The sequence below is a fragment of the Eptatretus burgeri genome, chromosome 11 (genome assembly GCF_056783735.1).
Source record: "Eptatretus burgeri isolate ZD-2024b chromosome 11, Ebu_testis_v1, whole genome shotgun sequence".
NCBI classification, from domain to species: domain Eukaryota; kingdom Metazoa; phylum Chordata; class Myxini; order Myxiniformes; family Myxinidae; genus Eptatretus; species Eptatretus burgeri.
In genome coordinates this window covers 13,642,132-13,659,278 of record NC_140971.1, presented here as the reverse complement: position 1 = coordinate 13,659,278, position 17,147 = coordinate 13,642,132, and the positions used below count along the sequence as shown (strand labels likewise).

Below are 17,147 nucleotides of genomic sequence, written 5' to 3'. Positions count from 1 at the left end.
AGACTCGTAGTACCAGATCCAATTTTACGTTTGAGGAGAGAGCTTGAGGTAGGTGCAGCCAAGGAAGAAGACCTCTGATTCGAAGGTTTTGCTGAGCTTCTATCAAGTGATTTGGCAAAAGCAGAACTTAACTTGGGTCCTTCTTTGCCTGTAGATGGGACTATCACAGTCTTTCTCGACTCTGAAGGGATCTGCTTTGTAGATGAACGTGATGAAGGGCCGGTGATGCTACCTGCTCTCAGCATTGGTTTTGGTGCTGTCCCTGCTGTCTTCTTCGCAGCAGATACTGCAGTGGTAGTGGTGAATGCTGCTCCACTAGTGCTTGATCCTGCAGTGCCAGTACTGGCAGTAGATACAGTACCGTCCTTCTTGCTCGTTGTTAGAGTCTTGGCTACAGTTGGTTGCATTTTTCTTCGTACTTCTTCTTTGAAGAAGAGGCGAAGTGGCTCCCACTGTTCAATCAGCCTGTCTAGGCACTGACCAAGGGACAGCCACCTTGTTGCGAAATGCTTCAGAATCTTGTGTGTCGGGGCATCACAGAGTTCTTGCAGTGCTTTCACTCCTTTGACGCGTTTACTACTTTTGTCCAAGTAGTAGTAAATATCGATGAGAAAGTCATCTAATTCAATGGGTAAGGCCTGAGCCGCCTTCTTGGCCGTATTGTGCATCATATGGCAAGGGCATCCCATGATGTAGCACTCTGGATTTTGTTTGTGGATATAAGCAGCGACTCCTTTGTGCTTGCCCACCATGACAGAGGCATTATCAGCACAAAAGGAAACACAATTTCCCCACGGAATTTTCCTGTCACTGAACTCATGATCAAGCAGTTTGAAAATGTTTTCTCCAGTGGAATCTTGTTTGCACGCAGGCAAACTTAGCAAACCTTGCTTCACAATCCCAGCACTGTTGTCATAGTACGAAATCAGGACAGGATATAGCTGGGCCTCACCACTGTCATTGCTACCGTCTGTAGCTAGGCTAAATGGAGCTCGTCTAGCAATATCGGCAATAGATGAAGCAGTAACATTTGACAACTCACCAATTACACTGGTCAACAACAAATTTGTTGTCTGCATTTTTAAGCTGATTTAGGACGAATCTGATGCGCTGAATCCAAAACTCACATTAGTTTTGTTCAATCAGGTCAAGTTTTTGAGATATGGCCACATGTCGTTTTTACATTTTTGTTCACATGTACGCATGTGTGGAGCATTTTAGAAGAAGTTGGTGGGGGTAAATATCATGTCAAATAATTGTTTTAATTGGAAATAATTATTTTAATGACAAGAAGTATTCAGGTACGATAGTTCTGGGTGATTATGTCGAAAAGGGATCAGTTTGAAGTCATAAAACCTCAAAATCTTCCAAAAATTGGTGAGGCAAAGCATAAAGTTCGTGGATCAAAACTAAAGTTAATGGGGCAGATTTTGTAATAATGTGATACAAAAAAGTTGTATTTCTTGAAATAACGAACTCTGAAGAATGTACAATACCTACATGCGCCAATTTATGACATGCGCTTCTGCTCAAGCTTGGAGTGCCACAGTACGAACCCAAAGATTGGAGACTGTTCATTGACAGCAGCAAGCGATTACTGAAATGTGTTCTGCTACACAACGGCAACCAGTTTGCCTCTGTACCCATCGCTCACTCGACTACACTGAAGGAGAAGTATGAAGCGGTGAAGTACGTGCTGGAGAAAATTGGTTATGATCAGCATAAGTGGTTTATTTGTGTTGACCTGAAGATGGTGAACTTTGTTGGGACAACAGTCTGGCTTCACCAAGTACCCATGTTTTCTGTGCATGTGGGATAGTAGGGACCGTGCTCAGCATTACACGAAGAAGGACTGGCCTGTGCGGGAGGGAATTGGTGCCATGCAAAGAAAGGAACGTCATCAACGACCCTCTGGTGGACAGAGACAGAATACTCTTCCACCGCTGCACATCAAGCTCGGCTTAATCAAGCAGTTCACCAAGGCTCTGGACAAAGATGGTGACTGCTTCACTTACTTGTGCCAGGCTTTTCCAGGATTGACCATGGAGAAGTTGAAAGTTGGCATCTTTGATTTGGTTCTCAGATCCGTCAGCTCATCAGAGATCCAGAGTTCAAAAACTCAATGAACGAAGTGGAACTGGAAGTGTGGAAGACATTTGTTTTGGTAGTGAAGAACTTTCTTGGCAACAATAAGGCCAGAAACTACGCAGAACTTGTCAACAACATGCTGACTGCTTTCAGAAACCTGGGCTGCAACATGAGCATCAAGATGCACTACCTATTTTCACATATGAACCGGTTTCCTGAGAACCTGGGTTCAATGAGTGACGAGCAGGGGGAGAGATTCCATCAGGACATGAAGGAGATGGAGACCAGGTATCAGGGTCGCTGGGACGCAGTCATGATGGCTGACTACTGTTGGAATCTGAAGAGAGACCTCCCTGCCGCTGAACATTCCAGGAGTTCGAAGAAACGGAAGTTCAAGCCCTGAAGTTTGAACAGTGGCGACGCAACATGCAATTTACTTGTACTTACCTTTATCAATGCCCACCATTCAGATGACAGTAATCGATGTTTCTATCATGTAATCAATAAATGTTGTTGGCAAAACATTTTTTTTCTTAAAAACATGTTTAGGATGATATGTGTTGACAAAAATCAGCTGATAATGCCACAAAAATGTAATTGATTTTGTCACAAGATCTGATTTTTTCAAATCAACTTAGCACAAAAACCTGACCTGATGGAGAGAAACGGATGCCATTTCCTGATTCAGCAGTGCCAGAATACCCTAATTCACTTGTAGAAATCTAGACAACATTCAGAAAGTAAAAAATTGTTGACCAGTGTTCTTTTTTTCTTCTTTGTTCTTGTTCTTTTTTTTTTTCTTTTTTTTTCTTGCTTTTTGTTCTTGTTTTTTTTTTTTTTTTGTTCTTGCACATCTTGCAAGTTTTTGTTCTTGCACATCCATACTTTGAAGCAACTTTTGAATCTGGAAACATCTTTTGAAATAGAGGTCCAGCATGATCTGAGACTGATATGGGCAAGTTATGTTCCACAATAAATCCACTAAAGAGAAGTTCCGCTCGGGTAACATCCTCTTCCTCGCTTGTCCCTTGTTTGGTGAAATAATTCAGAAGTGTACCGGTACTCGTGCTCGAAGATCTCTCCTTTGCAATGTCTGTGTGCCGTTTGCTTCCAACGTGCTTCCGAATATCATCGCGACCTCCGTGCTCAACTGAAATATCAACGCTGCATACTGTACAATACGCATGATGAATTCCTCTTTCAGACTTTCGAATACACGGGTATTGGAGACTGTATTCGGTCTTGTACTTCTGAGACCATTTCTTGGTCTTCGTAAGCTTCTTTCTGCCATTTCGTAATCAACATCGAGGGCTTGAAGCATCGGTAACTTCGAAGTCGATGTTCCACAGCTGCAGCGCGACTCGTAGAACTCTCGCGGCTGTTAAATTAAACACCGCACGGTGGTCGCGACCGCCGGGCTGGTACGAGCCCAGCTGCATGCAGTGAGCGTCGCATGCATATACACTGTGCATACATACCGCATGCACTGTATTGCACACATACCGCATGCACTAAATCTCAGTGCATGATCGCATAAGCGAGATCCAGACCCAATGTTTCGCTGCTCCTCATTTGAATTTGCAATTTTTTACGTACAATTTGGTAGCAGCGAACGTTATGGAGTTACCACATGCTATACGTAGCAGACGATGCTTTTCATTCAATTCTCATACTAGTACATTCTGATTAGTGAACAGTGCAAAAATATCAAAATTTCGGGAGGATAAGGATAGTGATCGTAAGGGCGGGAGTTTGGGTGAATTTTCGGAAGCCTCCCGATGAAATCGGGAGGGTTGGCATTGCTGTAATACCCGCTCGCTTATCCCAGAACGGAACGGACCGCTTAAGCGGTTCGTGTCCAAGCAGGCCTTCGCTGAGGTACGGACCCTCGGTAGGTTACCCGCACGGGTACTTAGGTGTATCGATATTCAACGATTGACCCTATTTCGCGCGGGTAGAATACGGACTGGGCCGTGGTGGGATTAAAAACCCACCCGTGACTGGTTTCTGGCGTTGTTCCAGAAAGTCTCGACTGGATTGTCCGTTCGGTTGGCGATGCGACCGCTATTGGTTAGACGCGGTCGTTCGAACGCCGACGGGCGGGAAATCTACAACAATATATATATATATATATATATATATATATATATATATATATATATATATATATATATATATATATATATATATATATATATAGATACAAGCACATAAAGATACATATATATATATATATATATATATATATATATATTACATGTATGCAGAAAGTGCATCAATCCGCACCCCCGTCCCAATACACATGCAGAACTAAAAGATGTTCGTTTGACGACCCGGAGGTACTGAGGCATGTATAGTCCGCTGTGCATACGCATAATTACAATACCAGATTTTGAAATATAATTTTTTTTAACTTCCAGTAATCGATGGGAATCCATTGATGAGTGACATTTCCACATTCTGATAACCAAAAGATGTGCGCATGCTCACACACATGACCGGAAGTGGTTCGCTATATGTAAATGGCCCCGTGTGATTAGCTGTGCATCTTGGCTTGAGAAGGCTTGCAGACCGCAAGCGAAACGTCGCCCGAGGAGGACTCTCTTTCCTGTTTGTTAAAAAATTGGGGAGTGGAGTATACTCGGACTTTGTTCGCTTGATTGGTTGTCTGTTCTGTGTTGCTGAACGATGTGATGTCCCAACCGCAATTTAATGTCACATGTTCACATACGAGTGCGCACGCACACACACACACACACACACACACACACACACACACACACACACACACACACACACACACACACACACACACACAAACATGCTACCCAGAGCCAATGTAACAAACCTGCTGTTTTAGCACAAGGCAATGGGACAGATGGGTTGACTGGATCCTCCAAAGCACAACGTTTTGCAGAACTGCTTCGCAAACCTTCCTGTTGCTCATCTCCCTGCTCCAGTTCCCGCTTCCTCCGTTTTTCTTCCTGTTAGCACAGAAGAGAAGAACGGAGCATGCAAAACTAAAAAAGAATTTCTCATCGTCAGAAATTTCATATTTGTAATCATTCGTACGTTATGTCTATTAGGCAGGATTTTCTCCATATTCCTTAAACATGGAGGACCCAGACCACCACACACGTGCCGCACATATCCACACACACCCACAGACATGACATATGCATAGACAGCCGTACATATCAATTTATTTCCCGACCCAATGTTTGAAAAACCACTCGTTTGATTCTTTCTCCATCACATTTATCAGAGGTATTACGTACAAACCAAAATGAGTACAAAGCATGTCAGCCAAAACTGGAGAAGCGAAACCCACACCCAAAAGCGGAGAGGAAGTCACAACATATTATTTTGCAAGGCTATCATTATTGTTAGTTATGTGTAAATTAAAGAATGAAATTTGTTGTGACAAAAGCAGATTTCACTTTTACAATCTCAAGTCATGAAAGTGACTTAAATTTCAAAATCGAAGAACACGTACAGGTTTAAAACAAACTGTCTCGAACCGTAACAGTGACCACACATATGATTTCACTGAACCAAATTTAAAAAGTAAAATTTTCATGTTTTCCATTCATTTAATTCATGGCTTTCACTTTTAGCATCGAATTTGACCTGCAGCTGTTTTTTTTTTTTACCAATTAATATTTCCCTGTGTGATGGCTTTACAAACTTTACTCAGCACAATTATAACACAACAAAACTACATTTCTGTGTCAGTGAACTTACACACCTCTATCTCTGTCTCTATTAAAAATATGTCTCTCTGTGGCTGTTGGTTTTATCATTGGTTGGGACGCGGCTATGCCGCTGATGCAGTGTCCCCCTTACCAGTACACTGGTACTCATTTTGCCGACCTCGGAAGGATGACAGGCTGAGTCAACCCCCTGGTGTATTAATTCGGCGGCCCAACGGGGCTTGAACTCAGGACCCTAGGATTCCAAGCCGCCACCCTAACCACTAAGACTAAGCCAACACCGGGCTTATACAACACGCACAAAGAGACCAATCATTTCATACGTGCATCGTGGGAGGTCAGGTTAAGTTTTGCAACGTAATCCATGCAGAGTGTCGGTTATGGCTCAGAGGTTACTTGGCTGGGTTACAATTCCGGACGGGAAGGGGAACATGCACTGGTGTGGAATACTCAACTGAAGGTGCACGATGTGTATGTAATATAGCCAGGATGCTGGCGATATAATAGCTCGCCGACTCAAAGGACACCGTGGGGTCTTTCATGTCCACCAACGAATGGTAATGTGTGGAACACCCAGCTTAACGTACATGCAAAGACGATTCGCAAAGACACACACACACACACACACACACACACACACACACACACACACACACACACACACACACACACACACACACACACACACACACACATTGATGCGTCACCCTGCACGCAAAACACTCGGGCGATGGTTTGAAGCGAAGACGAGATTCAAGTGCGCTCACCTCTTTGAAATATCATTCACGTCTATGCCATCAAGTCATGAAAAAGTGGATGATATCTCTGACCAAGTGGAAGAAATTATAAATATGAATCTCACAAATTAAATGCTCAATATTGGTAACTTTTTGGGTCAATTCAAAACTGGGTAAAAAATAAAAATAAAAAAATCAAAGCAATAAAGAGAATGTCAGAAATTGCACATCGGCAAAAGTAACGAAAAAGGAACATTCGTGGAAAAATGGCTACGAAAAGTAAATTCTTCATAATGAGCAGTTTTGTTTAAAAAAAAAAAAAAAAAAAAAAAAAAAAAAAAGGAATCGAGAAAATGGACGCGGATACGTCCAGAGCAGGATGGCCATTTCAATACCAATGGAGACAAGCGACTGGGAAGGAATAAACAGGTATTCAACCGAAAACTATAAAACGCAAGGAGGACGTTGAAGGATCAAGCAAAAATTAACAATTAATTAAAAGCAATAAACACAGATTTCAAGAAGGAAGAAGAGAATTACAAATGGAGCTGATTTCTAAGAAAGAGAAAGGTATGACCTCCAAAAAGAGGTTCCAACTGGAACGATACTCGGTGGAGCACAAACCGCCGCAAGGCTGAATAGTTTACATTTTGTATCCCACTGGTAGGCCGGACCTAGATCCGGACCTCAACCGAAATCAAATCGGCTTGTTCTCGTCACCTAACCAACTCATCCACATAGTTTTGTCAGAACTCGTCGCCAACTTTTTGTAATCTATCTATAATTCCAGGTGTGTGTGTGTGTGTGTGTGTGTGTGTGTGTGTGTGTGTGTGTGTGTGTGTGTGTGTGTGTGTGTGTGTGTGTGTGTGTGTGTGTGTGTGTGTGTGTGTGTGTGTGTGTGTGTGTGTGTGTGTGTGTCTGCAACCACTGTTTCTCGACAACCACTGGTCCGATCTAATTGAAACTTGCCAGCTATATTGCTGGGGACCTGAGGATGTGCCTTTTCAAGGTTTGATATTAATCGGCCAAGTGCTTCCCAAGTTATGGCCATTTATTTACCAACCAATGAAAGGATACGTTGCTGCGTAGGCGTGGCTGTGTAGGCCGGTGCGCGGCCGGCCGACGATGACGTCACATGTCGTGCCGGTTCCGATGGGGATCGGTGCCTTAGTTACCGTGGCGTAGGAGTGGCAATGGTCAATGGCAGCGAATGTCATGGCAAGCAAAGACAGGGAGGTAAACTTGATATTAATTTGGATTTTAATTCACTCTGTGTGTGGAAGTATCACAGCAGTTGTTACTTCAATACAAGCGATAATTCGTGGAATGCATGTGAACATTCCGTACGGGCACGCACCACTTCCGGATAGTGATGACAATGTATTCTAATAATTTCTCGATTTCTTATGCGCATTTATAGATAAACACAATACCCCAATCCAGTCGTCGTTTACGAGAGCAAAGGAACGGCCTGTGTGGTTGTTTTTGAAAGTTTTTTTTTTTTTTGGGGGGGGGGGGGTTGCACATACGGCAATGCATGTACGGGCATGCGAGAGCGAATGAACGGCCTGTGTGGTTGTTTTTGAAAGTTTTTTTTTGGGGGGGGGGGGTTGCACATACGGCAATGCACGTACGGGCACGCGAGAGCGAATGAACGGCCTGTGTGGTTGTTTCTGGCTCGCGGTTTGAGTTTGGTTTTTTTTTGCATGTATAGCCACGCACGTACGGGAACGTACTAGTATCATGCAGCGCATCGATTTTGGCCTCATTTCTGAATGGTGAAGAAGCACATGAAAATTAAAAAATTCTTGTATCCGAATCCAAATCTTCATCGAAATTGAATCAATTCGTCCTCGTCACACACCCAAACTGTCCACCAAGTTTCATCCAAATACGTCCATAACTTTTTGAGATATCCTGCTCAAAGACAAACAGACAGACGGACGGACAAACAGACAAACAGACGGGTGAAAACAACCTCTGTGCACCTTCGGTCGGTGGCAGAGGTAAAAATGACAACCGAAGGAAGAAACAACAACACTAAAGAAAGAAAAATAGGAATACAATTAAAAGAAGCTTCAAAGCCTACAAGCAGATTTTGACGATGGGACACGTGAGATTATTGCCTGCAGGAAATCACAAACAGATTAGACATTGCAGGAAATATTTTTCGTGACATGAGTATGCGGGACCAAACTGCACAGTTATAAGAACTCCACATCAAGAAAGTCCAACATACTGGTGTTTCAAGTACAACAACAACATCATTCCAGTGACTATGAAGACATGGTCTCCATTAAAATTGATGAGATGAGGAAAGGTACCGTGAGAAGTTGTGCATTTTCTCTGTATACGTGACAAGATGTATAATTTTCACCGGACAGTGTATATACCTAGTTGTGCATTTTCTCCAGAATCGACGAGGGGTGCAGCAGAAGGGTGAGGAAGGGTTCTGCACAATGTAAAGTTGTCTGCAAAATGATACAATGGAATTTTTGAGCGATGGAGAGGTCTTTCATGGACAAGAACACAATTAGTCCCACAATGCTACCTTGAATGATGACAGACTCGAGAGGAGCATGGGCCAGAAAGCCGTCCAGGCAAGCCACTGCTCGTGAATGTCGATGAAATGTAATGGCCTGTCCAGGATGGGATTATGGGTACCCCTGAAATATAATATTGTTATGGCTCTGCAAAGCCGGCACACCCCCTGAGGCAATGGCACCCAACATATAGCGATCCCGAGACAGTTATTTCATTAGTATTCATTTTGTTCGCCCTTTCCACATTCCAGTGGGTAAGCGAGACAAGATGTGTTGTGTAGGGCTTTTAGTTAGGTCTTCAACCCCTTATTCTTTCATCTTTTTCAATCACTTTCACACACAACCCCGCCATGCATGCACGTAAGATCAGTAACGTTACTCGCCAGCAGGAGGAACGAACTGCACCCAGCTAATTTGAATACGCGTGCCATTTCCATATTCAAACGGCACGCCATAAACCAACCGACGCCTCTTCTCAGACCCTCACCACAATGCCACAACCCTCACCATAATTCTTACAACGCCTTCTAAAAATCCCCACAACAACACATTTTGCGCCTGCCACTCAAGCACCATAAACACCCCCAGTTTTTTTTTTATAAATTAACCCAGCCCGTTTCGTCTTTTCCTTCATTGATCCAGCATGGTCTGCACATTAGCTTAGCCGGGAAGTTCCACCCCAACAATCTGTTTTATTAGCCAGTGCGTACTTCGCAGCTCCGCTCGGCTGCACCTGATACGGTAAGTTTAACGCAAGTACGCATCGAGGGCACGTGACCCTAATTGACCCGGCTGTCCACGGGTAAGGTATCAAGCGAAGTCGTGTAACCCTACCCAGATTGGCCGTGCCAATCGACGTTTGTGGTTGCCTAGCAACCTGCTGATGTGCAGAGTTGTCTGTGCCCGGTGGCCTCAGGACTGGTCGTTCGAGAGAGACCCAAGCGCTAACCCTCGTGGCGAGCCTCGAACTCAGAGTCCGCAACAATATTGAATGCTCAGATGCCTCAGATCTCTCATTTAAGACCAAGCATGTCCATCCATTAGTTAAAGGTGGAATTGCCAGGGTTAAAAACACTCCCATCAGCAGTTTCGGAGAAGAAGTTGTAAGGGTTTACGGACAGACGGACTGACGAAGCGCCATCCCGTAAGCTCCGCAACTACGTTCCAAGTGAACTAAAAATAGCCCCCTGGGGGACTGATAGTTATTTCCCCTACAGGAAGGGTGAAAATGAGGGATTAGGGGGAAGGGCCCTTCCTGAAGTGGTATGCTCATAAGGAGCACAACTTAAGTTAACAGCATGGTCCTTATGTTCCATGAAGGGCTTGGTCTGCATCTGGTCATCGGTTTCTGAGAAGATTTTTAAATACATTACCTGAATTTGAGGCAACCCAACCCCCTTTTCAGCCTCTTGTCGGGGGCGGATCTGGATGGGGAGCACAAATTAAGGTTAGGGCATGGTCACGATGTTGCACGGCCAATTTGGTCTGGATCCAGTCGTCGGTTTCTGAGAAGATATTTGAATGAAATACCAATGTTTGGGGCAACCCCCCCCCCTTTCACCCCATTTTAAATGGGCAGATTGGGATGGGGAGAACAACCCCATGAGACTTTACCGTCCTGATGCACTGTACCAAATTTGGTCTGGATCATTCAGGCAGTTGTGGATGGACAGATCAAAAACAGCAAACAACACCAAGGTGGTCTGAAGCGCAGATTCAAGGATGTGATTAAAGAATACTAGCGATACCCGTGCACATGCACGGGATAGCAGTACAACATAGCTGGTAGCAGACGACAGACCGTACACGGGGAATGACAAAAATATGCATTGTGCAAAATGCAAGTGGTACTATGGAACGCCAAGACTTCCCAAACATTGTCGGCATGTCCGCTAAGTGCCACAGCAATTCCATAGGGATCGTGTGACGGCGAGCCGAGTTTTTAGTGTGCAAGCTTGGTATTATAATAGAGATCTGAAAGTGACCAACATCGACCACCTTCTTGGGAGGGTATCGCCCGTGACAGAGCAAAACAGAGAGCAGCAGTACAAAGTGGTGTGAGAACAGCTGAAACCAATCGTATAAATAAACTGAAGGAGAAGCATGTTCAAAGGAAGGAGCAAGTGCAAATAGCAACAAATGAAACAGCCAACACATGTACCTGCCAGGTGTTCCAAAGAGTGTGCGGATCAAGGATAGGGCTTCACTGGCATGAACATGTGCACAGAGGCCAATACCTCACCTAAATATTTTGACAGTCATGGTTGACATTGTTGGATAACCATCGTGTGCGTGTGTGCGTGCGTGCGTGTACGTGTGCGTGTGTGTTCCTTGGACACTGCCAAACGCATGGGTCAATTACCCCAAAATTTGCAATACCACATGATTTTCACACACAGCAGTTCACAGTCACAATGAGAATGGCACTCGGTAGAGCGCATGCCCCCACCCCATAATGCCTGGTCCACGAGAACATATCGGACCCAATACATTTTTGAGATGTCGTGCCGTATATCGTTTTTGGCCCCATCTCGCAATGGTGAAGAATCACTTAAAAAAATTATAGTCGTCGGATCCGGATCCGGATCTTCACCAAAAATCTAATCGGTTCGTCCTCGTCACACACTGAACCTGTCCACAAAATTTAATCCGGATCCGTGCACAACTTTTTGAAATATCCTGCACACAGACAAACAGACAGAAAGGGGTGAAAACATATCCTCCTTCACCTTCGGTGGCGGAGGTAATTAAATAATTCCATTTCTTAATCAAATCGAGGTAAAAGTTTGTTATTTTTTTTTTAAAACATGAAATAACCACGTTTTGGCCGATCAAACGCCGTACGTCAGGCATCCATCTCCTTCGGGGGAGAGTCTCGCACCTCCAGGTTCAGAGATTAGATGCCCTGTCAGGAATCAAAACCAACTTGCATTTAAACATTTATATTCCATATTCAGAATGGAAACTAATATACAAAGGATCCACAGTTTTCATGAGAATGAGTGTAACAAGTGGTTGCAAGATCCTGTGCAGCATTAAACAAGGAAGTGAGGAGGGCATTTGGCCAATCATGTCATGTTGGACGCACGAGCAAATTTCACTCCAGCTGAAAATAACAGTCTTCTTGACGTTTTACGAAAGTAGAAATGACTCGGCCTCGATTAAACAACAATGCAAACAAACCGACAAACACTATCAAGCAATGTTTGAACATCCAAATGGACATCTGCACTTTACCTTCCGTCGCTTTTTGTCCTCTTCAGTGAGATTTCGATCCTTCTCTTTGCTTTTTTCCGATTTCTTTTTCTTTTTCTTCTTCTTCTCGGAGTGACGGACCTCGGCGTCCGACGAATCTCCGAAGTACACCCCTCCATCATTGCTTTGCGCTGACAGTTCAGCAAGTGCACTTCCGACTTTCAAGACAAGTTTAAGTGCTGGCTTATCTGGCTTGTCTGACACCACAGCTGGAGGCAGCACCAGCACTGTGCGGAGAGCAAGCAGAAGAAGATTTAGCAAATAAAAACAAACCGATATAACGGTTTGCCAGTTAACATTCCGACAGTCAAGCAGACAATGGGCCATCCTTTTCACCAGGTTCTGTGCTTTCGTGTTGAGTGAGGTTCACTGTAATTTTAGGAGTTTTTGCAGCTTAGCTTGGTGTTGGCTTAGCGGTTTGGGTGGCTGGCTTGGGATCTCAGGGTTCTGAGTTTGAGCCCTGTTGGCCGCTGAATTAACACCAGGCGGGGTTGACTCAGCTTGCCATCCTTCCGAGGTCGGCGAAATGAGAACCAGTGTTCTGGTAATAGGGGCACAGCATCAGCGGCTTCGTCGCGCCCCAACAAAACGATAGCGACTCAGCAGCCAAGCTGCCATACGCAAGAAGAAATTTGGGAGCTGCTGAAAAGAATCTCAAGTTATTCCCTCTTTCGAATACACGTGTCTGCCCTCCAAACGAGAGGGTGGGGAGACAAATATTTCTACCTAGGAGGAGGGAAGCCTTTTTTTTTGTATACACTGTCGAGGCTCGAATGAGAGCTAACATACAGAAATGCACAAGGAGAGCAAAAGACACGAGGGGCAGGAGAGGGAAGGAAGAAACATTGGGAAACAGAGACATGAGGAGATCTGTGGAAGGGAGAGGGATGGGGCGGAGTACACGGGGTAAACAAGATGGACACTACAGGGACTTTCATGAAGGAAAGCAGGGAATTTGAAGGAGGTGGGTTTGGGGTGAATTAGTAGGAATTTGAAGGAGACATATTGATTTTCCTGTTTCTTTCTTTCCAACAATTACAATCACAACCCCATTCATTCCCTTCCAATCCTCTTCAAATCAGCTTGGTACGATACTCGCAGACCCCATTTATATATTTTATACAAGAGGTCAAAGGCGAGACACTAAAACACACGCACGTTGTCTTTCTGTTGTATTGGAGTCGATGGGCATGATATTCGGCACAAAGATGATTTCAAACAACCCAAACGGGGGATGTGGAGAAGCATTTTAGATTTTGGTCGTTTTCAGGATTTTGTCGGGGTCAAAGGTCAAAATGGGTCACAAATTTACCGTTTTTAGTTTGCCGCGTGTTTGCGTTTTAAATAATCCAGATAATAATTCACAAAATAATTCCGTATGACGACCCCCTACAGATGATAGCAACCTCAAAACATTTGTCTGGTGTTTTCTTTTCAATATAACGGGGGTCAAAGGTTATAAATCATCACAAAAAAAATTTGGGGTGTGAAAGTCTTCCTTTTTTTTATTTTTGAAACCATTGTGGAAAAGGCCTAGAACAAAATTATCTTGCCACAGCCCCAACACATTAAAGCAAGCAAGCACCGATCTAGGGAATTCCATTTGATTTAACGGGTTCAAAGTGGATGAAGGGGGGTGGAGGGGAGACATATTGCGTTCGCTTGTGAATGTCTGCAATTTCAATTACAATTACTTTGTAAGACAGTTGTCTGAATGGCCATCTGCTCATTACCTGTGAACAGGGAGAGAGGTGTGTGTGGCTAAATTGAAGGGAAAATTGGTCTTCCATCCCTGCCGCCCTAAATATTGATGCCACTCAGAAATTCTTCCACAAAAAAACCGTTTCCTCGTGCACAGGTTTATCCCAACTCGGCTCGAGATATCGTGGACACACCCTCACTACTGGCACACCGAATACTGTGATAAGGCTGGTGCGCCGACCTCACCCCTTTCACATCTTGAAGCCATGGAGTCGAAAGCCTTCAAAATCATTGTAATCTCCTGCGACCAATCTGAAACTCTGGGCCTGTTGTAGTTAGATGGTCTCCTCTATCTTTTACCGCCTTTCTCGTCTTGCGACCTCTGCCCTTTGTTTTTCCCACCCCTCACTCCCTCAGGTTTCTCCAGAACGTCTGTGTTGTGCCAGTCCACCCACCAATGGAACTCCCAAAATACAGGCTCACTGCTTTTACCTCTGGTAAGTTGTCGCTCTTTACTCTAACCTGCGAAACCAACTTCCTCAGTCCATTCAATCTAATCCTTCCCTCCAGGACTTCAACATGGTTATTCAACCCCATCCGTACTTATGTTATTTTCTCTACTCATGAACACTCCATACCCCGATCATTCCAGGGTATTGTTTTGTCCCCTCTCCCTCCCAGCTATCTCATCGTTATTTGTTACATTGTACTATCAATTCCTGGTTTTCCCTTCTTTAAGCCCATTATTTGTTGTGCTCTAGCTTTTCCATTGGTGTGCTTTTCTGCTTTGCTCTACTTTGTATTGTTACTCTTCCATGAGCCTCGACTTTGAATGCAGAAAACACAGGAGGGATGCGGAGGTAAATGGAGGAACGCGAAGGTAAATGGAGGGACGCGAAGGATTGAGGGACGCGGAGGATTGAGGGACGCGGAGGATTGAGGGACGCGGAGGATTGAGGGACGCGGAGGATTGAGGGACGCGGAGGATTGAGGGACGCGGAGGATTGAGGGACGCGGAGGATTGAGGGACGCGGAGGATGATTGTGGGGAATTGAGGGAGGTTGTGAGACGCCGAGGGAGGTTGTGAGGGGCGGAGGGAGGTTGTGGGGTGCGGAGGGAGGTTGTGGGACGTGGAGGGAGGTTGTGAGACGTGGAGGGAGGTTGTGAGATGCCGAGGGAGGTTGTGAGACGTGGAGGGAGGTTGTGAGACGCGGAGGGAGTTTGTGAGACGTGGAGGGAGGTTGTGAGATGCCGAGGGAGGTTGTGAGACGTGGAGGGAGTTTGTGAGACGTGGAGGGAGGTTGTGAGACGCGGAGGGAGGTTGTGAGACGTGGAGGGAGGTTGTGAGACGTGGAGGGAGGTTGTGAGATGTGGAGGGAGGTTGTGGGGTGCGGAGGGAGGTTGTGAGATGTGGAGGGAGGTTGTGAGACGTGGAGGGAGGTTGTGAGACGTGGAGGGAGGTTGTGAGACGTGGAGGGAGGTTGTGGGGTGCGGAGGGAGGTTGTGAGACGCGGAGGGAGGTTGTGAGACGTGGAGGGAGGTTGTGAGACGTGGAGGGAGGTTGTGGGGTGCGGAGGGAGGTTGTGAGACGTGGAGGGTGATTGTGGGGTGCAGAGGGAGGTTGTGAGACGCGGAGCGAGGTTGTGAGACGTGGAGGGAGGTTGTGAGACGCGGAGGGAGGTTGTGAGACGCGGAGGGAGGTTGTGAGACGCGGAGCGAGGTTGTGAGACGCGGAGCGAGGTTGTGAGACGCGGAGCGAGGTTGTGAGACGCGGAGCGAGGTTGTGAGACGCGGAGGGAGGTTGTGAGACGCGGAGGGAGGTTGTGAGACGCGGAGGGAGGTTGTGAGACGTGGAGGGAGGTTGTGAGACGTGGAGGGAGCTCGAGGGACGCGGAGGAAGATCGAGGGACGCGGAGGAAGATCGAGGGACGCGGAGGCAGATCGAGGGACGCGGAGGCAGATCGAGGGACGCGGAGGTAGATCGAGGGACGCAGAGGCAGATCGAGGAAGCGGTGGTAAAGGGAAGAATGTGGAGGAAAAAGAGAGTACGGAGGTAAATGGATTAATGGAGGAAAGGCAGGACGTGGGACTAATATGGCAGAACAGAGGAGGGAAGAAACATGTATGAAACACGAGACAAGACGGTGCAGGTCAAGGCGAACAGGGGGTTCCAATCCCGATGTCGTTGTGTTTGTATTACACATCGTTCTCGGTGTGAATCGACTTAAAAAAAAAAAAATCCGTAAAAACAAGGAACCGTCATCAATCACACCAACAACAACAACAAAAAAGTGATAAATTTTGGGTTGTGGAGAGATGGTGAAGCCAACAGTTGCAGCGTTGATGTTCGTCCGACGTGAACGGAACACGAACCTTCATGCGCCCGTTTCTCCGTCTTGCGTTTTTTGTGCCTTCGGCCCATTTTGGCCACAAGTCTCAAAAAGTATTATTTCCCCTTTGAATAAAAACACAATGAAAACTGAAAGTCGTCAATACAAATGTAATTTCCAGCGTTTAGCAACATTAGTACCAATTAGAGAGAGAGGAGGTTAAAAGTGAACCGAGAACCGCGAACGCGATCATTAAGAGAACACGACACCGGAAGTACACCGAAGGCTCCTCCTCTTCTTCTTCTTTTTAATCTTTCATAATAATGGCGTCTTCAGATGTGCGAGGCTCTATATACACCACTCTCCGAAAACTAGTTCGCGTAGCCAACAGGCCTCAGCAACTTTACGCTTTACGTTCAGTTAAATTATACATATACATATATATACATATATATATATATATAACCGCAATAAGACTTTTAGGTAGTTTGAGCATTTATGGATGATTGTGTGCATGTGTACGGAGTGCTGTTGGTGGGGGTCTTGTCAAGAGGGGTTGTGTGGTTGATGTTGTGTTTTTAACCAAGCCCATGTCAGGATGTATATTCCATTACCAATCAGCTCGAAAAGTGTTCGCTAAGTGGCTTAAGCACTCGAGCAAGCGCTGCGACGGAACGGCTGGACAGTAACAGTATTGAGAAAAGAGATGAAGAAGAAGTAGACTAAGAAGAAGAAGCCGCATAGAAGAAGAAGAAGAAGAAGAAGAAGAGAAGAAGAAGA

The 17,147-nt window shown here is 45.3% G+C and overlaps 1 protein-coding gene across 3 annotated transcripts in view; it reads right to left on the bottom strand.

Moving 5' to 3' along the window:
• The window catches only part of LOC147016537 (bromodomain-containing protein 7-like), a 126,942-nt gene extending 110,271 nt beyond the window's left edge, over positions 1-16,671 (bottom strand). For 2 of the 3 annotated variants that reach the window (XM_085845274.1, XM_085845273.1), the window contains exons 1-3: positions 16,411-16,671; positions 12,319-12,563; positions 4,937-5,072 (exon numbers count right to left, since the gene is read on the bottom strand). In XM_085845274.1, the coding sequence (XP_085701400.1) occupies positions 4,937-5,072; positions 12,319-12,563; positions 16,411-16,459 (430 nt within the window). In that variant the 5' untranslated portion in view covers positions 16,460-16,671. The remainder of the gene's footprint in view (positions 1-4,936; positions 5,073-12,318; positions 12,564-16,410) is intronic. The other variant, XM_085845275.1, reaches the window with a different exon arrangement.
• Positions 16,672-17,147: the final 476 nt, after the last annotated feature.